At 39.1% G+C, this 24,345-nt stretch overlaps 2 protein-coding genes across 3 annotated transcripts in view; both read right to left on the bottom strand.

Annotated features, from left to right (window-relative positions):
* The window catches only part of agbl4 (AGBL carboxypeptidase 4), a 367,133-nt gene that overhangs the window by 69,729 nt on the left and 273,059 nt on the right, over positions 1 to 24,345 (bottom strand). The gene's annotated exons all lie outside the window — the stretch shown is intronic.
* bend5 (BEN domain containing 5) lies at positions 1,333 to 13,945 on the bottom strand. 2 transcript variants are annotated; one of them, XM_030727884.1, is made up of 6 exons: positions 13,762 to 13,945; positions 12,538 to 12,668; positions 11,229 to 11,706; positions 8,787 to 8,935; positions 5,494 to 5,707; positions 1,333 to 5,288 (listed from the first exon to the last, which is right to left on the bottom strand). In XM_030727884.1, exons 1-6 carry the CDS (start codon positions 13,943 to 13,945, stop codon positions 5,092 to 5,094), a joined length of 1,353 nt encoding a protein of 450 aa, XP_030583744.1. In that variant the 3' UTR covers positions 1,333 to 5,091. The 2 variants fall into 2 exon arrangements, with proteins under 2 accessions (XP_030583744.1, XP_030583745.1); XM_030727885.1 differs by lacking the exon at positions 13,762 to 13,945 and adding an exon at positions 13,151 to 13,218.

Genomic DNA, 24,345 nt, shown 5'->3' with positions numbered 1-24,345 from the left:
TGACAGACAACAGGTGCTAAAAGCAGATGCATCCATTTGAAATCAGCAACTTCTGAGGTACTTCTTAAACTCACAGCTGAGAAATATAATCACTATCTACAATATTTGGATGGATAGCATATAGTTGATACAGTAAAAGCAGGGTTATCGATTTTTGTGAACTATTTTGGCTTAGAATTCGATTTAGCTGAGGGGATAGTGGCGGTTGACACACCTGAATAAAACATAGCTGTATGACGATAAAAACATAGAAAAACAGCACCATTTGAGGTCCGATAGATCAGTTTTCGAACTGTTTGCTGGTAGCACCGTCAACCAGTATAAATCTCAGAATGCAATACAGAGACAGAACACAACCACTGATCAACTGCACAACATAGCAAAGAGCGAAGATATATATTCAGAGACGACCCCCTCACACAGACACCCCTTTACAGCAGCATCTTTAAGCAGGTAATAAAACTGATTTCTCCTAAGAATGATATTTGTGTACTGAGGTGTTTTACAAGTTTTTAATATGCTGTACATGTTGAGAGTAACCAGGTTTAACTTTTCCTATAGATTTTTTTTTTTTTAATATACACACATAGTTTACAGTCACTGACAAACAAACACCAGAGTAACAATGAGGTAGGACGGTGAAGTTAGATGAAGTAGAACCGGTTTGTGGATTGTATACAAATTTTCTGATAACTGTAATAAAAATATAGGCTTAACTATGTGTTCCTCTCATTTTCAACTAAGTCTGACATTGTATCTGAGGCTCAAACGTGTCTCTCATGTACATCTAACTCTGAAACCAGTGGGAGAGAGCCATTTATCTTGTTCCACACAGTGAAGCTAAAAACAGATTGCTTTTTCCCCTCGATCAAACTGTCAAAAAGCAACACAAAGCTCCTTCACTTCTGCAGCTTAAACAGGTGTTTACAACATAAGCCAAAACAACAAGCAAGGAGGACAGGATTTGCAGTTATCCAAGTTTTCTAAATCTCGTCCATATGAATGTCGGGAGAGTTAAGAAGTAAAGGTGGCACAGGAAAAAGATCACGGAGCCACCATGGTTATGTTTCCTGCCTATCACTACTTAAGTGTAACGGTGAAAGCACTGACAGGCCTGGTGTTGTGTTACGAAGCCAAACTAGTCTATAATATCCATTAATGGCTCTGCCTGGTTACATAATGGTACAGTATGTTACTAATATGCTGCTAAAACCCAAACTGCTCCTCTGCAAGTGACTGAGTACATTTGATAAAGATTGGCCTGGCCTTTACAGATTAAGCCAAATCTGGGTTTTAAAAAAAAAAAAAAAAAAAAAAAAAAACATACAGTACTTCCATACAGCTTTCATCCTTTGAAGACGGTTTTAGTTAAAGGATTAGGCTTAATGGCAATCCAAGAAACCAGCCTTAACATTTTAGATGATGTAATAGCTCTATTAATGGTCTTTCTTTAAGCATCATTTTAACCACACCCCCTTTTGGCAGAAACAACAAAGAAACAAACACAAATACAATACACGACAATGTCTCAGAATTTTAGCAAAGGTACTTTGCACAGCAGAAATCTTTTCTTTTAAAATGCACAGCCTAGCGTACATAAACCTTTGTACAGGGAAAAACAAAAAAAAAAATTAAAGGGCACTGAAAAAGGGAAATTTTTAGGAAACCCCCCAAACAGTAAATCAATAACACGTCACCACTAAGGCGACTTAAAATGAATTAAGCTCCATTAATGTGGCTTGGGCCATTTGTTTTGTGCAAAGCCTGCTAATTCTAAACCCCGTCTTTAGCTTGATCTCAGCATTCAGTACTTTGGCTCACAATTAACACTCACTTGTAAAAATACACTATTACCTCTATACGAGTCATATTTATACATTACCAGCATTTTGATGCATTAGGTTAAAGCACATATTCAGCTTGCACATCTCACTGGTCAATTTTTTTTTTACTGGTGAATCACGTTTTGCAGATACTAGGTACTTTCAATTTGCTAACTAAGTTTTTATTTTCCCATGAGGCCATGAAAGAGTTGTGGATTCCATTTTTGACTTAATTTAACTTACTGAAATGCAGTTTTCTAAAAAATACTTTAAAAAAAATCTTTATTACCCATTAAATCTATTAGGGCTGCCCCTGACCAAAGATCTTCCTAGTTGAGTATTTGTTGCACATTTATGATGTCGCTCTAATTATTAAAAAATCTTTTTAAACATATTTTTGAAATGTACTGGTTTGAAGGCTGAGACAGAACATTATAAGTAACACCATTAACACCGTGCTACATATCAGAGAAGACAAAAACAAACAAACCATAACCTTTGAAAGGGAAATTATACAAACTCATGGACAAAGTGTACTGCCTGTTAAAGACAGCAGCAAAAGAGGTAATTATTCTGATTGTGCTGCAACCACTAGTAAGTAGACTGACTGAAGACAGCGGCCATGCCAAGTGGCCAGCATTAGGCTACTTGCATATTTCAAATGAAAAGCCATGTCTGAGATTTATGAATGACAGGCACAAATATTTTCCTGTTACCTGCCTGCGCTTTGGATTTTGTGCATGACAAAAAGCGAAACTAAAAGTGTTTCCATGACTGACTAACTGACATTTCCTGTGAGGTGTGTGCGTGATTCCTTTTTAGGTCGATCAAGAATGTTCTGACTATGTTCTGACTGAGTGGGGCAGCCCTAAATTCTATCAAGCTTTTTGTGGAGCATCAACATGTCAGGGGCAAATCTGACAGACAAAACTAAATGTACCAAAACTCATTCTTGGCATAATAAACCATAAACAAAAAAATGTTTTAAGGTGCTTCATGATAACACAATGATTGTTAGGCCTTAATCTATGAAGACTTTTTTTTTTTAAAAATGAAAAAAAAAAGAAAAAAGGACAAATACCACAAATACATTTCTTTAAGATTGAAGAATTTGCCCATTTAAAGTGCATTCAATGTATATGATTTGTGTTGATCTAACTACTGCATCTCAACCGTTAGAGTGCAATGGTTTAACAATACAGAATTTCATCTTACTATGGCAGATCATCAGGTAGATCCTGTGAGGTTTACCAAATATCAGATATAGTAAATATAACATATGGGCTCGGCTAAAATTGGGTGTTAAGAAAAGCCTCGTCTCGTTTTCCAGAGATCAGTTTGGCTTAAGAGGGAGGGATTTTTTTTTCCATCTGTTTGTAGAATCCACTGATCTACGTTTGATTACAACGTCAAGCTTAAAGCCAACAATTCATATAAAAATTAAAAAAAAAAAGAAGTGTACAAAGAAACACAAGAAATTGATAGGTAATGTGGAATTACAACATCAATTAGCTAAACCAAACTTGACCAGAAGCTTGAAACCGTAACAAGACTACAAACTCAAATATCAATGTTTGGTGGAAAAAAATAAAGAGTTGTTTATGTACACTGAAGTAAAGTAGCTTAAGAAAAGGCTGATCTGAACTTTTGAAATAACAAAAACCAAGACAGACGATATGATACAGAAAAATAAATCAACAGACAAACGAGAATCTAGACTGTGAGGAGGAGAAAGGCTTGATGAGCAGCTCTGCAGTAGATTCACAGTTAGCCACAGCTAGGTCACAGTTGAGATTTCAATCTGCAGCGTTTAGTTCCAGCCTGCAGACTGCCACCCAAGCCATTTTGGATCCAAAAAAAAAAAAAAAAATTATATATAACAGAAGAAGAAGAAAAAAAAACATGAAAAAACATACAAGAGACTAAATTTTAAAGTTCTGATGGCATAGCTCAGGGGATGTTGTCACTGGAGCAACCTTACTTTTTTCCCCTGTGGCGTGGCTTAAACAAGAGGGGGTTATTATGGGGTTCAGCAGGGCCAGACAGCTTCAACAGCAAAATAATGTTCCAGACAGCTTTACCCATAGCTAACACTACTTCCACAAGAAGATGACCTGGACCGTGCAGAGCTGTGCCTCAATTTTCATCTTGGTAGCAGTCCGGCACAGCTAAATTTAATGGTGTGAACTACACAGAAAATAGTACCTGGCCACCCCTTACATTCTCACAGCAAAGTGCAGATAAAGCTTCATGACTTTAGCTTACAATACATTTACAATCACAGCATACTAGAAAACTCAGGAGCTTATCAGTCCCTGGTGATTGCCAGATCCATTTAAGGCCTTTCCAGGTGTCAACATGCCTGTACCACTGCAACTCAACAGTCAAGCTTCCTTAAAAAGTCACATGTTTGATTAGGAGTAGAACACAAATATCCAATCAAAACATTTCTTGTGCTCCCTCATGGATGGCAAATATTTCTAACCTAAAGGTCAATATAAAAAATAAAAAGACAAATACAGCACTCTATGACTCAACAGAGTCATACTTCCCATTTAATCTCAGTAAGCCGTCTATAATAAAGTTATATGTTGCGACTGACCCACACTTAAGTGGGAGCACACACACTCATAATTAATCTCTTTAGGAGCAACAGAATCTCTGCTGCAAAATGAAAATGAAATATGGCTGTTAATAATTACCAACCGCACCAACTCCCAGCAGTTATTGGGTAGTCACCATAACAGTCAACAGTTCACACATCCAAGATCTAATGCAAACTAGCATCATCTTCATACCATCAGAACAGTTCACCCAGGGAAATAATCTCTTACTTTTTAAAAGTTCAAGGACTCAACAATTATGTTCTGACACAGAACAATAAATTAATAATCACATCTAATTTCGCTTTTGACACATATGCACACACCTCAAGAATCCACATCTCTGTACCAATGCCACTGTAAAGCTTATAAAAACACTCATACCAGCCTATATCAAATTAGTTCACATGTTCGGTTTCTAACTGGTGGGTAAAGCTGTCTGTCAGCCAATTAGAAGAGTGGGCTAATAAAAATGTGATGGTCCTTCTTTAGAGGGGGTGGGGGTGGGGGGGGGCTCTTTGTTTAAACATTTCAAATAATAACCAATCCAAAGACATATGACCATTCCTGAAACAATTACAGCATCCCCCAACCACCCATACCAAGTCCCCTCAGTATCCTGCAGACCACGCGGGGGCAGAAGGCGCTGGCGTGACAGTTGATTACTATATGCCATCGTAGGTGAAGTTCTCCATCTTGACTGTCTGTCTGATGAGCAGCTTGGACTCCCGCCGCTCCTCATTCTTGATGGACTTGTTGATGTCCATTATCTTTTCACAAATGTATTTGTTCACTTTGGACAATCTCTGCGTTATCTCTGCACTGTCGGCTGTCTCTTGAGACACTCTGTCGTAGAGACACTCTGGGGAAGGAGCGAGTGTGAGTAATCAGTCCACATTGAAAAAAAACCCGCTCATTTTGAACTCGCCTGATGTATTAATGAATTTACCGTTAATAAAAACCTTTCTTGGACCTGATGTTTTGTACTTAAATCAGCTTTAAAAGGTTCAAAAAAGGGCTTGTCATGTTCACGATTTTGATTTCATAAATTCAAAAGTTTATCTTACCTCTAACAATCTTCAGCTTGCTGGGTGACAGTGGAGGTTTTGGCAGGGCATCCTTCTTCTTTTTAGTTGCCACTCCAGTGACACTGCGGTTTTTGAGGGTTTCTGTGCCCCAAATCATTACAGCTAGGTTCTTTGTGAACTTAGAGTCTCCCTGGGTTCGCTGCAGCTGGTGCCACTTCTCTTCCTCCACCCAGATCCCACCACCAAGGTGTACCTGGAAATGTTTGTGAAAACAAAAGTTTGTGAAAGGGACAATTTAAAGTTTGCATCTACAGTTTATTGTACAATAAACAGCGTGTTGTCCAGTTCATTGTTCTCAATTTAGCTGGCTTTATTAGTTTATAGTCAACAGAAGACAAATTAGATATCCGTGTTTTATATAAACAACATTACACCTTCCCACCTATTTAAGTGTTAAAACACTGCTGAACAAAAAATATCCTTAAAAAAAACAAACACCTTGTAAAAAAGTGGAAAATTAAAGTGGGAAAAAAACAGGGATCTTTGTGGCTCAAACTTCAGTTTACAGTGCAACTGTTTACAGATCAGATTTGGAGCTCGGCCACCAATTTCATTTCGAGTTATATATGGTTGAACAAAATGTTCAGCATTTGACTGAAAGAGACAAAAAAAAAAACAAAACAGGAAGCATGAAGGCCACTGGAAGAAAAACAGCATATTTTATGAATTGGGGACAGAGAGAAAAAAGATTTTTTTCAGTGATAATGACTCAGTTGCCAAAAAAAAAAAAAAAAAGAAGAAAAACAAATCACACTATGCTTTTATAATGTGTTACAGTTGCATCAATGCTTCAAATAAGTTATTTTAGACTGTTGGTAGGTGTTTACTAGGGAATGCCATGACCTCAGGCTCTTGTGTTCAGCCATGACAACTTCTCTCAGGAGGTCAGTCAGTAAATCGGCTGGCAATATCACATCATCTGCTACGGAACTTGGTATTATTTTTTAACCAGCATTTGAAATTTTAATCTCACATCTCAAAGCTCATACAGTCTTGTTGCTTTCATCTAAGAAACATTACAAATATCAAATTATTGTCATCCAATAATTTTGGAACTTTGTATGCACACTTTCTCTCACCTTGATAACCGTAACTCACTCTTCACGTGCATTTCACAGTCCTCCCTAGCCTGACTTCAACTGGTACAGAAAGCAGCAGCTAGGCTGCTTACAAAAACTAGCCAGTACTTGCACATAACCCCTATTCTTGCTGCCCATCAATGGCTTCCAGTGAATTCAGAATTCCTTTTAAAATTTTATTAATAAGATATAAAGCCCTACACCACCAGGCTCCAACATATAAAGCTGAGATACTGAGACATTATGATAGAAGTCTCTTTGAACATCTGATCAGGTTCTCTTAGTTGTTCCATGCCTCTGTATACCCAGAGGCGACCACGTGTTGGAGGTTGTAGTGCGTACACTTTGGAAGAGGCTTCCTCAGCCTATCAGGTCGGCTTAATTTAAACGACTGCTTTAAGACTAGCATTTCCTTAATCTGTCTCCCATTATTTTTGGCCATAGTTTACATCTAATGCGTCTATAGAAGTGTGTCTGTTGGAATGTATAATTATCTTCAATGTGTGGTTTTACTCAAACAGAAAAGTAACTTGAAACTGTGTGCTTTAAAAAGTGCTATACAAATAAAGGTTTAATTATTATTATCATAACATCTGATACAGATAAGAACCAGAGGCCTAAGAGTGCACGTGCAAACAGACAGGATCTTGTGGATAAATAAGAATATGCCATGAAATTTGGCTTCACCATCTACAATCTTCCAAAGGAGCAGAAAAAAAATTAAATGAGGAGAACCAAGAGAACCAAGCTGATTTTCCTTTTTCTTGTGTCTCAACAATGGTGTAATATCTGCGGTGTTGCACATATTATTAAAATTCTCGTACAGTGATGAAAGAGAGAGTAAACATACCCAACTGTGGCAGGACACATTCAACTTTCACTTCCCGCTTAGACTGAATCACACTTTCCAAGAAGGGCCACTTTCACCCTCTAGGATACGTAAACAAGTTCTGTCCACTACTTTTGGATTTTTACACAGTCACTGTACATTGCATAAGCCTGGACCAAACAATTCAAGCTGATTGCCATGGCAGACTGCCCTGGTCTTCTAGGTGAGCTACTGCAACCGGGGGGGGGGGGCATGACTCTCTTTCGCTTCTCTCCTCTCTTATCACTGTAAAGTCTTTAGGCTAGCATCCAAAAGGCTTTTCCCTGTGCAGCTAATGTGCTTTAGGCCCCCGGCCAGCAGACAAGCTTTTTACTGCCCTCGAGATAGAAAAGACAGTTCCTTTTCTTCTTTTTCCACCACCACTCCCCACCCTTTCCACCGCACTCTCAGTAGGGTTAACCTGTCAGTCACTTTAAATTCCTCTCGTGCAAATAATTAATATGAGGTCCCTGATGTAGGACAGTTCTAATTTGCAAGTGTTCTTCACGCTTGAAGTGGCTGCAGGCCCCAGAGCTTGTACTACCAATTCCCCCCCCTGTCATCAGCGACAGGACGCTGGTTGAGTTACAGCAGCGGGGGCAGTAAAGAACCCTAACAGGCTAATAAACACTGATGATGCTGGCTGCGCTTGCAGGAACAATAATAATCTTCTCAACCTTGTTTACCTGCAAGGGTAGGGCAGCTAGGGGGAAAGGACTGATCAACTATGACAGCATGTTCCTATATTCAAAGGTGTTAAAAGAAAACACAGAATTTCCTATAAAAATCAGAATACTGTTCATAACCACTGACAAGGAAAAATGAGAGGGAACCAAATGATTCAAAGCTCTCAAAATTGGACACGGGTTATTAAGATTACATGCAAGTCAGGGTTTAAGTGCCCTCTCTGCTTTACCGTATAAATTACAAGTTCACTCAAATATATAGCCAAAGAGGATGGGTATATACATGTGCATAATTGCAAATACAGGCCTGTTTACTCCTAACTGAACTTTTATAGCAAATCTTTATCTGCATTAGAAAATATGAAATTAACTGGATTGGACTGTGCTAAAGGCCTTGCAATCACTTTCATGACATCAGTTTGAATTTTCATGCAGAGGATCCTCCTGTTTTCACTTGGATGACTTGTGTTTTAAAAAAATTGTGTCAGCATGAAAAGATGGGAGATATATATACAGCCATGAAACATCACAAAAAGGAACTACACAAAATAATAATAAAGGCATTATTCATGTGGCAGTTAGAGTGAAACCTGGAAACCTAATTAAATATACAGTGATTTGTAGTTCAGGGAAACATACCTTCCCATCATTGCAGGTGTATACTGTTCTAGGTGAGGGGGAGTAGCTGGAACTTGTGTTGGCTTCTTCTCTGCATGTCTCCTGGGCCTCAACAATAGGTTCAACCACTTCAGCCTTGATTGTCTGAGTGCCATTGTCATGCATAGGCTCTAGGAGACAAACGAGACATTAACCATCATGGAGATAAATGCTACAATAAAGTGTTCAGTTAATGCAACTCACGGTCAACTTTACAAAACTAAAACACACTAAAATACAGTGGAAATGGGGAAAAATCCTAGTTGTAAACAGCTAGTAGGACCTTAATTCCTACAGTAGTACAGTGTGAGTTTTTTTTTCTTGCCTTCACCATTGGAACAGTGCCCACCTGCTTGTTTGCTTGCTATGCGCCTTGGGCACAGGCTTCCCTGTGCCTTGTGACAGGCAGTTATTTTAGCCCAGTAACTAAGCTGGCTTGGTGGCTGGCCACGCTAAGCTCCAATGTAGCTGATGAGTTTTAATATCGGTCAACGCACTCCATCCCCTGCCTGACAGCACCCCAGGGTGCTTTAATCTTTAGCCTGTCCATTAGATGGTCTAGCCAGTAGCCTGGCGCCTCTGTTCAGATCTGTAGGGGGTCTAAGGTTAAGACCAGCATCTGGCAGAGCTCCTGTATGTACAGAACTGTGCACTGCAATGACACTATTTTTAATCACACAACCACAGGGCATTTTATTCAACTTCCAGTACTGGACTTAACACTTCAGCAATGGACCTATTAAAATCTCTTTGGATTATAAGTTTTACATATACATCATGCTCCAAAGGTTTCTTCAATTTTTATCTTATCCTAATTCTGGCAGGAACCAGTGCTGTTGTGGTAATTATAATCAAGCTGTATGTGACACTAAGCTATAGACATTGTATTTGATTTAAGCTTACTACAATACAATGGCAAAACTGCACTACTTTCAAATGCTACATTGTTTTTAAGGCTTATCTGATATAATTGTGCATCTAATATTCCTAAATCAAAGTAACATCAGTCCAGGATCGTCGCCTTGTTACGACATTATAGCTTTACAACTACGGGAAAAATATATAATAAATACTTAGTGGGTGGTGGAGAAGCATCAGCACTAGCAGGCACAATTTAAGTGCCCAAGACCATGCAGGGACAATAAAAGAATCTAACATACAATTTTCACCCAGCAGAATTTTGTTTTGACCTTGTTACCCTATTCTCTCCTTTCCTCTTTCCCCTCACACCCCAACCAACAGATGGCCGTCCCTCCCTGAACCTGGAGGTCTCTTCCGGTTAAAAGGAAGAGACCTCCGGATCTTCCTACACACCATCAGTCAAGTGCTTGCTCGTAGGAGATTTTCTGATTCTCTCTCTAATATTGTTGGGGTTTAACTTGCAATATAAAGCACCTTGTTATGAATCAGCAATATATAAAATTGAGTGCTGAATGAGTATTAGTTAGCTTTATTTTTTCCTTTTATTCATCTTTTTGTTGTTGTTTGCTTAGCTTGAGAGAACTATTACCTGAATTGTTCTTTAGGCATTTTTTTTTTTGCCTTTATTGGGACAATTGAGCGAGTGAAGGAAAATGACATGCAGGCAGTGGAATCAAACCCAGGTCTCTGCAGCCTTATGACATAACGGTCGCATGCTCAACCAGGTGGGCTATAGCGGTGCTCTTTTACCTGAAGAACCTTTCAGGCTTTGTGGCAGACAGAAAACTTCTCCAGTGTGAGGTTTTTTTTTTTTTTCTGAAGGCTCAAAGCTATGAAAAATGTGAGCAGTTAGTTGCAATGACAATCCAGCGGCAACAGTGGGACCCACATGCTGCGATGAAATGATGTCATTTTAAAGATAGCTACAACTCTTCCATGGATGTGAACAGGAAGGAATCTCATTTTATATATGAATCAGTTCTTGAGCAGATTAAATGAATTAACCCACTCAGCCATCATAAGACACATAACAAACTAAACCCATTAAACTCAAATTTAAGTCACTTTAGAGAAGATATACTTCTATTTTTAGTTATAATAAAAGTTTAGCAATAATAAGACGTGAAAAAGACAAGCTCTGAAAAAAATATGAAAAACTATTTTAGGCCTGGTCTCTATATTTTTCTCAGCGTTTCATCTCTTTTTTCATTTCAACCTCTTTTTTGGAGAAAACATTATTGTTGGCATTTGTCATCCTGACCTTGTCTGGAGAGACAGGGTAAAATTAGTGTGCTGTGTGGACATAAAGTGAACACTAAATTTAATATCTATCCACATGCTTGCTGCCAATCTTCGTCCACTGAAAAGGTTCCCTTATGGCTCCACAGACATTACTGTATAAGAAAAAGTATATTCAATCTAAATACAAACATCATCTTTAATGACTGATTAAAGTTTATCAGGAACTGGTCTGTGTTTGTGTGGATGCTCCTGGTCTCTCACCGCTGCCCAATCTCATGAGAAGTACATCTTGCAGTCTCCTGTTGAAGTCCCTCAGTTCTTTGACTTCTGTCAGCAAGCTGCCATATTCCTTCAGCTTCTTGGCTTGCTGCACCAACTGTCTACGGGTTCTCTCTAGCTCCTGCTGCAGCCTCCTCATCTCCTCCTCCTGTTGCCTGTAGCTGTGAACCAGCTCCTCGTACAGAACTCTGGGAACAACAGCGGCAGCTACCTCAGACACACAATCTGTGTCCACTGCCAAATGCTGCTGTTGCTGCTGGTGATGATGTCGCTGATGCTCTGCTTCCATATCTTCATCCTCATCATCGGCATCCTCTCCCACCTCAGCCAGTCGATCCTCATCCAGGTCCTCTTCGCCCTCCATACAGGAGCTGGCAGCATTTCTCTCCAGGCGAGCAACTACTGCTGCCAGGCTCTTGGATGAGTTAGAAAGGGGGCGTCCATGGTCCTGTGACAGGGCCTGAGGACAGTAATAACTCAATTTAGAGAGGAAATAGGATGGTAAAAAGAAACCTGACCTAGATTAAAAAAAGAATTATCATAGACTTTGAAAACTTTGGTGTTAGGCTTGTTATAACATTTTACAGTATTCTGTAAAATTCTTTCAGTGTGAACCTTCACTAAATACGTGACTAAATGTGACTCCGCTCAACACAGAAGAAAAAAATATTATATAAAACCACACATCTGTCTGAAATGACATGACGGGCAGACTTTAAATTGTTTGTTTTGACCGTGTGGATCTCAATAGGAAATGGGAGGAGAGGAGTCACAGAGTTCTTTGATGAGCTGCTCAGAGGATTTGTCTGTGAAAGGGCAGCTGTCCAGAGTGCTGAATTTGTGTTAATCCAGCATATGGTAAAAATAGTGTGGGGGATTTGGGGTGTCGGCCAAGTTTATGAAAATGTGACGTATCACTGATAGACGTATTTAAATATAAGAACAATGCTGTATAAAATCTACATGTGAAGTTATACATGCTCCCCACTTGAGAGTGTTGACGTGGCATTTTTTCACCATTATTGAACTTTGCAGGGTTTTCTCAGACACAGTAAAAGGCTAAGTTTGAGCAATTTTTGTTTTTGAAAGATAACATTTAATTTAATTAATTTTAATGTAAAGTATCTTCAAAGCATGATCAAGGGGTAGTGTGACAGAGTACCATGATACTGCTGACATTACCAAGTGTAAACACCTTTTGGTTTGGATCATTTATGTAGTCAATTACATGAATGTACAGACTCCTTTGCTGCAGTGTCAAACAACCACAGTGTACCTCTGGTCGTCCTACCTTTTTGTGCCTGAGTGGCATTCTTTCCTCTCCAAAATTGTTCTCAATGGAGTTTCCTGAATTCTTCGTGGACATCTTGGGAATTTTCATCTTCTTTTGTGTTATACTGTCTTCAAATTCTTCTACTGTATCTGTGAGCCCCAGAAATAGAAGCAGGAATAAACTCATAAAAGTCCCCAAAAAGTTGCAATATTTGTCATAAGCCTAAAAAGTATCTACGGAACCTTTTTTTAAAAAAAAAAAATCTGTCTTGTTTAGCCTCTCCATTCTGCTTCATCAAAGCAACTTTAGCATTAAACGAAGCAGAAATGTAAGCATGCCAGAGCACTGCGGTGCAAATGGTCCTGGGCTGGCGACATTGTACCGATCTCCCAGCTCAGACAGATCAGACTCGGGGATTAGTGATGTGGCTAAAGATCGTGCATAGAAAACGACCGCGAGCAAAACATTTCTGCAACTCCAAATAACCACGAGCAAAACATTTTAACTGCACACTTAAGCACATTTACACGATGAGCCTTCATGAAACGGCTACGACGCTGACATGATACTGACAGGTTGCTGTATGTTGTCTGCAACGACTGCAGCACCGCAAACCCTCTGTGGCACCAACCTGCAGATAAGCAAGCTAACACGGAAACTGCAGCCCACCAAAAGCTGCCGGACTGACATGTCAACCACATTCGAGAGCCCCAAAAGTAATGACAGCTCAGTCACCGCCTATCATATCTGTTTATAATACGGTGACAGTCCTGCGTGTGAACATCGGCAGTAGCATGCTAACACGGAACGAATACAAACCGAGCTAGCAAGCGTTAGCTTCGTGTTGTAAACAACCGTTGTGAGTCGCTAACGTTACATGCCACGTATTTAGCGACACAACCAATAATACCCAACCCAAACAAGAGGGGTAACTTAAGAGACATGGCACCTTGAGTGTGAAACCATATAAACTACCGACAGAAAGGTATGACCACATACCAAACTTATCTTAGCATATCTAACTAGCACATCTAGCTAGCCACAGCCGAGGACGTTGTTGTTGCTATCTGTGTCAGATTCCAGCTGATCACGTCCTGACAGATCGGGTCAAAACAAAAAAAAAAAAAAAAAGGACTTGCTTTGACACATTTCTGAGTTTCGCACACATCAGCGTTACTTGGACAGACGGAGAAAAGGAGCGTTAAAAAAGAGAAAATCTCCTGCGTTAGGAGGACAACTTACCTGCAAGGGCAAGGATCTGTGCTTCGCACGGCTGGCCTGCGCTGCCATTCTCTTCAGTTCTGTGAACCAGATACACCTTCTGATTATCAAAATCTGTTTTGTGCAGAGGTCTGAAATCTTCGACATTTGAAACGGGTAACGCGTAGCACATATCGTCTTCAAAGAATCTAACAAAAGCATACATTATTTACTTCTCTTTGGTCCTGCACTTTGGATATGGTTGACAGTTTTTCCTCACAAAGTATTAAAAAAAATATATACACATAGGGGGGGTTGGGGATGTTGTCTGCGCTCGGCTACTCTTGCCTGGTCCACATCACCAGGATAGATCATCAAGGCATAAGTAATAGACATGATTTTAACTTTGCTGTTAAGAAGTGCTTGGACGTGAAGGTATTCAAAAGCAATGCTTATTTAATTGTGTCAGAAATAGGGAATGCGTTTAACACTTTTAGTTCATTTTAATGTTAAAATATAAATAAATATTTATATTTGTATTTAAGGTTTTGTGATGCCATTTCAGTCATCATCCTTAATAATTTGCACATCCATTACACCTCATTCTATCTTCTAACTGTTTCAGAAAAGCCATCAAGATAATTACCTCCCTGGTTAGATTTCTTTGGTCTCTGTGTGCTTTCCTGCGTTTTCTGGTGTATACTTCTCATTTGTTCCTTGTATAACACCCAAAACACTTAAGGCCAGCTGACAGAGATGAACTCTTTGTTATTGTAAGACAGCCAGGTGGTTATACAACAGGATGGATTTCTCTCAGTTGGTACTCTAATGGAGGGCACCACAGTCGATAAATGACACTAACAATTTCGTTCTGCTTGGGCTGCTGTAATTGAAAAGTAACTGATGCAGAACTATATAGAGGCTTTCCCCTCCTCGTCTGATATTTCATTTCATAGTTTCAGGCATTTAGTTTAGTTATGATTAGGCCTGCTTCAAATGCCAGCTTCCCCGTGATGTTTGTTCACTCTCCTGTATGACCCGTCCCTGAGTCTGTTGATGTATACAAGAAAATTTCCAAACAAACAAAGCAATGACAATAACTCTGAAAAACGTATTACGTTGCCTCTCATTTTGCTGCAGATATTGGAGCAGCATTTGAAGCTCTTTTCAATACAAGTGCAGAGTTACATCTGCCAGTTATTGATTTGAGAGACCAGCTCACTACACTTTTCTGTGAAGAATCCATCAGCTGAACTGTCAAAGCTGAACACATTCCTTATACTCTTACAAAAGCTGAATTTTCCCACATTTTAAAGTGAATGTACTGACAATTATTTAGAAGCCCGAGGCTCAGCCAAAGATATCTTGTGTGTCTATAGTATGTGGAACATTTTGGCAAACCCCACAAAATATAACAGGAATGGGAGTGATAGACAAGAGATTTGAGCAAGTTCTCAACAAGTTGAACAGAGGATTATTGTTAATCTAAGCTTCTGTTCAGTGGCTGTCCTGTCCTCAAAGCTGGGACTGTCAGCATAAGGCAGGTCAGTTTCTGAAGCATCTCCAGTGTTTAAAACCTGATATCGTTGCAGCCTGGAGAAGCTAAATCAGAATTTATACAACTTTCTCATGAAGATACATTCCACTAAGGTGAACCAAAGATACAACAGTATGTCCAGAGATACAACCAAGGTTTATCTTTCTAAATAAACTGCATGCTACAATTTCTGAATATGACATGAACAAATTATAACATGATAACAAACTTTAAACACTGTAAACACGAGAAACTGATGTCCAGCAGTAATAAAATATGACACAAATGCAGCAGCGCCAGATCCACTAAATACTGTGGCTGAGTGGTTTAAGCTTGGGATCAATAATTGAGAATTTGCAGTGTGCGTGTCATGTTTCTGACTGGGGGAATAAGATTTACTGAAACAGTTGCCAGTCTAAACTATTAATATACTGCACACCTAATAAATGTACAATAGCCTATATTGTTGGTTTAGTTAGAGATATAAAAGCACACACTACCACATTCAACCTACACGTGTTTCTTTCTTTCTTTTTTTTTTGCACCTTCTTAGAACCATCTGGATGTAAAACACAAGCAAACATTATCAGCAACAATAGCAACATTATAGCAACATTATGCAAATATTTTTCCCTTTCCAGAAGAAAGGAATTTGCTGCTAGCAGTACTTTTTTTTTTTTTTTCCCCTGATGATCCTTTTTGTGACAGACAGGCAACCTGTCCAGGGTGTACCCTGCCTCTCACTCTATAACCGCTGGGATAGGCTCTAGCCCCCCTGCAAACCTGAATCGGATAATCCTTTTCATATTTGGAGTTTATTAGATTATGAATTCTGTCTCTCCTAAACCACAAGAGACAAAAGCATAAACTAATTTAAGACAAATTTCCCAATCTGGTTTAAAAATAACAGAAGAAACAAAAAATAACTGGTCTTATTCTTTGCTCATAGAGATTTACTGGCAACCTTACAGAGCAGTAAACAGAAAAGTAAGAGAAAAAGGTTTGCACGATTTAGATCTCAGTAATGTCTAACCTCGGCATCAAGTACACCTTATGCAGAGCTGAGAATGATGCATTGCTCAGTTTTACTACTTTTTGTGGCAACAAGTGTAAGTAATGAGAGCCTTGCATAAATATGGTTGTGACAAGTAAAGGTGTTTTTACATCAAATGCGGGATGTACTTCATGCTGAAACCCATGTGTGGTACACAATGGTTTGTTGCTGCACTGAGCAAACTGCAAGCACTGTGCAGCGCACAACTTAGGAGCTCTTGTGGTCAATGTTCAAAGGGTCAACAAATGTGAATGTTGACCACTGAGCACTGTGATGACTGCCTGCACAGCCAATAGAAACAATGCATCCAGCCAGTCAGCAGGCAGAATGGCAAAATGCAGGAAAAGGTGATATCTTCAGTTGGATGTAATTGAATTATGTGTTTAGTGGCTCCATAGTGTAGTGGAATACATAATTGCCTAACGAGTCAAAGATCCCCAGTTTGATCCTGGAAGAGACACAAATCCTTTTGTGACCCCTTGTGAATAAGGGAGCAGCTGAAAGTAGATTTTTAAGGCGCTTTTTATATGTTGGAGTTTTTAATCTAGATCAGATGAGAAAACCCTTTTCTTGGAAACAGGTTTCCATCCAAACACACGTCACATGTGCTTTAATCGATGCTGTAGAAAACATGACTGTCTTTTATACAGTCATTTGTTTTAACCAATCTTCTTATAGTTAAACTAAATAAAAATGAAAAAAAGATTTTAATTGAAAATGTTAATTAAAATAAAAATAGAATTAAAATATATAATTAACTACAACAATAATGTGTATTTATGAAAAATATATAAGATAGGTCTTATTTGGTGAAATGTGCCAACACATCTAGAAATACCAATTACATCACAACATAAAATGAAAACTAACACTGAAACCAAAACAGTTAAAAAAAAATAATTTAAAAAAATAAACAGAAATAAGCAAACGCACTGGAAACTGAAACTGAAATTTAAAACCAAATAAAAATAAAATCTAATAAAACAAAATTACAAAACTATAAGAACTGATTTTCAGTCACATAGCTTATTGTAGGCTGGCACTCTGTGTAAATGGAGATTAAACAGATCTGTTATGTGCTAATAGCTCTACAGATCTACTAAAGCTCTTGTGTTAATGAGGAAACACTGAAACCACTGAAAGTTTTGAAAACTCCACCTATTCTGCTCTGTCCTGTGTGCTGAACACAGCAGCAAAACTCATCCTTGATTGAAGTCAGAGTGATAACTGTGGTTTTTGAAGACCTGTATAGCCAAAAATGATTACCTACCTCAGTAACCTGAAGTCACCCCCTGGTCACCAAATTCTTCTTCCTCTCCATAAGCCGTGTCACTGAGATTGAGGAGATCTGCTAGTATTCCTTCCACTCCCTGGCCTGTCCTCAGTTGAAGTCAGCAGCACCCCATCCTCACTATATACAGTGTCAGCAGAACACTGCTTCCACTTTAAGTCATCTCATGTCTTGTTCTGTGACCTCTCTGAACATCTCCCACACCTTAGTTTTTGCTTCAACTACTGCCAGAGCCACATTCTGCTGATACCTATCAGATGCCTTTGGGACCCCACAGGTTAACCAAGTCCAATAAGACTCTTCCTTCAGTTTGACAGTCCCTTATACTTCCAATGTCCAATATTTGCACCAACCACCCTACAGCCACAGCTCCATACAGTGGGGAACTTGCCAATTTTGCAAGTTTTCCCACCTACAAAAAATGGAGAGGTCTGTAATTTTTATCGTAGGTACACTTCAACTGTGAGAGACAGAAACTAAAAAAGGAAAACCCAGAAAATCACGTTGTATCATTTTTAAATAAGTAATTTGCATTTTATTGCATGAAATAATTATTTGATCACTTACCAAACAGCAAGAATTCTGGCTCTCACAGACCTGTTAGTTTTTCTTTAAGAAGCCTTCCTATTCTGCACTAATTACTTGTATTATTTGCACTTGTTTGAACTTGTTGCCTGTATAAAAGACACCTGTCCACACAATCAATCATACTCCAACATCTCCACCATGCTCAAGACCAAAGAGCTGTCTAAGGACATCAGGGACAAAATTGTAGACCTGCACAAGGCTGGGATGGGCTACAGGACAATAGGTAAGCAGCTCGGTGAGAAGGCAACAACTGTTAGGCACAATTATTAGAAAATGGAAGAAACTCAAGATGACTATCAATCTTCTTCGGTCTGGGGCTCCATGCAAGTTCTCACCTCGTGGGGTAAGGATGATTCTGAGAAAGGTCAGGAACCAGACAAGAACTACACGGGGGGACCTGGTCAATGACCTGGAGAGAGCTGGGACCACAGTCTCAAAGATGACTGTTAGTAACACTATGCCATCATGGATTAAAATCCTGCAGGGCACGCAAGGTCCCCTTGCTCATGGCAGCAAATGTCCAGGCCTGTTTGAAGTTCACCACTGACCATCTGGATGATCCAGAGGAGGCATGGGAGAAGGTCATGTGGTCAGATGAGACCAAAATAGAGCATTTTGGTATCAACTCCACTCGCCGTGTTTGGAGGAAGAAGAAGGATGAGTACAACCCCAAGAACACTGTCCCAACCATGAAGTATGGGGGCGGAAACATCATACTTTGGGGGCACTTTTCTGAAAAGGGTACAGGATGACTGCACCATATTGAAGGGAGAATAGATGGGTCATGTATCGCAAGATTTTGGCCAACAACCTTCTTCCCTCAGTAAGAGCATTGAAGATGGGTCGTGGCTGGGTCTTCCAGCATGACAATGACCTGAAACACACAGCCAGGGCAACTAAGGAGCGGCTCTGTAAGAAGCATTTCAAGGTCCTGGAGTGGCCAAGCCAGTCTCCAGACCCGAACCCAATAGAAAATATTTGGAGGGAGCTGAAACTCAGTGTTGGCCAGCGACAGCCCCAAAACCTGAAAGATCTGGAGAAGATCTGTATGGAGGAGTGGGCCAAAATCCCTGCTGCAGTGTGTGCAAACTTGGTCAAAAACTACAGGAAATGTCTGATCTCTGTAATTGCAAACAAAGGTTTCTGTACCAAGTATTAAGTTCTGTTTTTCTACTGTATCAAATGCTTATTTCATGCAATAAAATGCAATCATACAATGTGATTATCTGGATCTGTTTTTTAGATTCTGTCTCTCTTGAAATGCTGGTGAAGTTCTGCTGGTGGTGGGAAATGAAGAGTTCACGTACCGGGGCCTCACATACCCTCACTAAATCTGTTGAAACACCAGGCCTGTCCAGCATCCTCCCCTGTCATCTGATCCAACTCACCACCCGGTGGTGATCAGTTGACAGCTCCACTACTCTCTTTATCCAAGTGTCTAAGATATACAGTTCAGGTATTCTGAACTGTCGTTAGGCACATAAGCACCTGTTCCCCACCTGAAGGTGCAAATTATCAACTTTCTTGTCCACTGGGGGAAAACCCCAACATACAGGCATCAAACAGGAGGGATACAAATATACCCACTCCTACTTGCCTGGTTCCAAAGTGGAGAGGCCAGTAACCCTGTCACAGACAGGAAAACCTTGTCCCTTGTTCCTTTTCTCTTCATAAAGGTTTCCTGAATGTATAAATGCTTGATGAATTGTTTAGGGCCAATACACCTCTGAAAATGTGAGAAGATATAAATGAAACCTAAAGTAAAATCTGTAAATTTAAAATAAATAATATTAACACAAACATTTGAACAGATGCCTATTTTAAGGGGGTAATAAAAAGTATGACATACGAGCATAATTAGATTTCTGATCCATCAATGAAAAACTGAAGTTTTCAGAAGTGTAAACAGATAAAACACACAGGAACGAGACTTGAATTTGATCAGTGTGACAAATTTCTGATACTACGCAGGCTCATTTACAAGGTTACCAAGTATGCTTTTGGTTTGTACTGTTATCTTAACAGTTGATTATTACAGACAAATACAGATCAGACAGATCAGTGCAATGAAAGGGAAAAAAAGCATTTTAGGATCTTACACTGGATAAGCCTAAGATGAGAGGAAAGCTGTTTCTCAGGAGCTGAAATTAAGAGGCTTGAGAAAGTGGTGAAAATCTCATTTTGATATTCTATTGAGCTCAATTTTGCCTAGGAGAAATATACTCCCACTAAGATGAGATCTTTAAATCTTCCTTTGCTCTGTGTTGAAATAACGTCTTCAAAATAATTTTTTATTGTACTCTAACTTGAAATAGGGAGAATGGCTCCTCTCTGATAGGCAGCAAAATGTAACAGGTTGTGTTTATGTTGTGCTCTGTTATCACAACCTAAATTGGAGGATATCGGCGAGGATAAACAACCTAAATTTGTTTTCATTATTACCAGCTGTGAGAATCTCCTCGGCTTCATCTGTGCGGTACATTGTGAGAACATTGTACGCCAACACCATACTCAAAACCGGCTTTAAATATGTATTTAGTGAAGGGTATGAAACAAGTTTAGTTTTACTCCACCTGTTAAGCTGCTTATTAGTATGTGAAGTTTGATGTGTTATTCTAAAATACTTCTTCCTATTTAAATGTGAGTCTTATTTACATATACATATTTAGCCCCTTCCTGATTTCTTAGCTTTTTGCATAGTTGTCGCACTTACAGGTTTCAGATCATCAAACAAATTTTAATATTAAACAAAGATAACCCCTGTAAATACAAAATGCAGGTTTTAAATGATGATTTCATTTATTAAGGGAAAAAAGCTATCCAAACCTAGCCACCCAATGTGGCTGAATTAAAACAATTCTGCAAAGAAGAGTGGGCCAAAATTCCTCCAAAGCGATGTGAAAGACTCATTGTTGGTTATTGCAAATGCTTGATTGCAGTTCTTGCTGCCAAGAGTGGCACAACCAGTTATTAGGTTTAGGGGGTAATTAATTTTTCACATAGGGCCAGGTAGGTTTGGATAGCTTTTTTTTTTTTTTTCCCTTAATGAATGAAACTATCATTTAAAAATACTGTCAGCTGCCAGTGATAGTGCTCAGCCTCCCGGCAGTAGAATCTTCAGGTGGCACAAATCCCCTGGAAGTACAACTTCTAGAACACATAATTATCGGGTCTCAGTAGATCTTAATGGGTGCATATGAGCCTCAGTGACTTTATTCACCATATCAATTCAAAAGCAAATGGCTAAGTAAGAATCAGGAATAAGAAATGATAAATCTTTTATAAACCACAGAAAATACTGTCACTTTGAGAACTAAGTCATCTGAGACTTTTAGTGGATCTATGGTACATCTATGGCATCAGTTTGAAAATCCTAGGTGACATTTTTCTAAAGATTTTCAGAAAACTTGACCTCCGACCTTGTCGAGATTCAAATTGTGTGAGATTTTTAGTAGATGCACCTATTAAATTCATTTGAACATCCTAGGTGACATCATTGTCACGTTATCGTGTTCACAAGATTTTCAGAAAACCTGACCTCTGACCTTCAGGTCAAGAGGTCAAGGAGATTCAAACTCATCCTAGATTCTTAGTAGCTGCTTCTATGGTTTGAATTTGAACATCCTGAGTCACATGGTTCTTGAATTATGCTCTTCACAATGTTGAAAACTGGCTGTCTGCCCGCCCGGCGCGGTGACGACAGAATAAAGCAGCATCTTGTATTTATTCAGGTTATCTTTGTCTAATATTACAATTTATTTGATGATCTGAAATGCAAGCGTGATCAGAAAGTGGGCAAATACTTTTTCACAGCACTGTACTGCACCTTCAATAGCACATGAACACAATGAAACTGAAGCAATATATTCTCTTTATGTTCACTAGTCTTCCATTTCACTATCACTGCTCAGCAATGCTGGATTATCTGTAGTATCTCTAATCAACTTTACATATATTTTTAGTTCCTTGGAAAAACTGAGACTGTCTGCTATAATGCATTCTTTATGTGGAAACATTTTTATTCACAGATAAATGTATGGTATGGATAATGTAAACGTAAGAATGGGATGTGCAATTTAATTATATTAAAGTTATTTTGGTTATATATAAATCCATTTTTTCCAGTGAGCCCCTGACTGATGAAGTCAGTAGAAACTGAAGAAATTGAAGCTGTTTCAATTTCTTCACTATTCATTTCTACTAAACATATTATCTGTTTTTCTATTTGATTCTGCAGAAATATGGAATAAAAGAAAAGAAATTCAAAGCCACCCAAACAGATTTCATTGTATAATTTAAAATATTCTAATTTATTAGCGTAAGAGGACTTTGGAAGGACAAGATAATATGTTTAAATTATCACTACAAAGGGCAGAGAGTAGAATTGGAATATTTATCAAAATAAACAAACTCTAGCATTTATAATTATGTGATTATGCAACTCCTCTTTCTATGTATATACATAAATAAACAGACCGACAAGCTGCAAAGAATATCTGCATGTTATTATACCAATCTAAGTCTGAATTGACCTTTACACACCAAAAACACTGTTAAACAAAAACAGTTTAAAGTTAAATGCTGTGTGCTCATTGCTGCGTGTTGATTTTTAACCATTAACAATTAAATTCACAGCTGCTATTTGTTTAATAAATCCATAATGCTCCTTTTTTAATCATTAGTCAAGCACACAAAACCTGTTCTGATTTGTCCTAAACTATTGGCACGCTAATTAGCTGGCGATCCAGTGATTCATTAAAGCTGAGGAATAACTCAAGATAATATTTTAGCAATATTTTATCTGTGGGGGAATTTGATTGGCTAAAGACACGAGTCAGGACAGAAGCCAGACATCATGTCCTGCCTATTAGCTCCACACTGCCAGGCTCATCTATCTTTATTGGTCATCCATTAGCCTGCATTAAAGGGAGACACGGGATAATAGCAGTAATGATGCTGATGATGGAATTAGACTGTGGGCACACACGTCATCATTGAAGTGTTGCGCCTGGAATCATAAAGAGCTCCCAAAGACAAACGGACAGATGGGTGGACAGTTAAAGTTTACAACCCCTTCATGCTTCAGATGAGTGCATGTGTGTATGGCACACAAATACATAGAGAAAAAGAGCAGAAGATGGAAAAACATCTATAGAGCTTGAAAGTGTGTACATTAACTTAAGTGCACACAGAGCCAATCTAAAGGCAACACCTGTGCCTGTCTGCAGGTTGGACAGATGCTGGTACAGGTGTGTGCATGATGATTGTTGGCAGGGCAGCCACAGCATACAGACACCACAATCAGCATAGTGACGATGCCAGGCATTAGGCAGCCAGCACGGAGGGATCATTAAGGTAACTTTCTGGAAAGAAGCTCTAAGATCAGGGTAGTCCAAAGCAATATGAAGATATGGGTGTTTGGCTCCAAGATGACGGGTTCAGAGAGGCATAAACGTCTTTTATGGTCAACGCACTGCTACAATCAATCACGACTGTTTACTGTCCGGGGTAAAACCATTTTCCTATTTTGGTTTGAATCATCTCACCAGGCTTTCTCTTATTATGCCTCTTAATTAGCTCTGCATGAATTACTAATCAACCATGAAGAAGGCATTCACCAATTTAAAAAGTGATAGCCCATGAAATGAACAGCACAGTCTCATACAAGGACATCAGTTACTAATGCTGCGGGGCCTGAAAACAGACCTTTGACTGAAAGCGAGACAGAGGGAGGAAAAAAAGAAATAAAAATAAAGAAAGACGTGCACGGAGCGCAAACACATGCAGCGGCAAACCTTATTGTGAATAAATCCTTCATTAAATATTTAAAATGGTATCAGCGCAGGCCTCGCCTTCATGCTGTGCATACTCAGTGATTCACCCAGGAGACATTGATCTTCTTCAAAAGGAACATAATGACCACCAGAGAAATACTGATCATATTTCAGCACCAGTCAATTCAGTTCATTAGGGCCACTCTACCTCCTGCTGTGGACCGGCATTGATCTCACCAGTGTCACCAGACTGTTATTCTCTGCTAACTTGATAGGAAACTCACTAAACTGTAATTTATACAGTTGCAGCAACAAGTCGAACAATAGGCCACATGGAACAAACAAGCAGAAATATATGAAAGAGTGCAGATTGCCCTATCTG

Source organism: Archocentrus centrarchus, chromosome 4, assembly GCF_007364275.1.
Source record: "Archocentrus centrarchus isolate MPI-CPG fArcCen1 chromosome 4, fArcCen1, whole genome shotgun sequence".
In the NCBI taxonomy this organism is placed as follows: Eukaryota; Metazoa; Chordata; class Actinopteri; order Cichliformes; family Cichlidae; genus Archocentrus; species Archocentrus centrarchus.
This window is presented reverse-complemented; position numbering and strand designations above follow the sequence as displayed.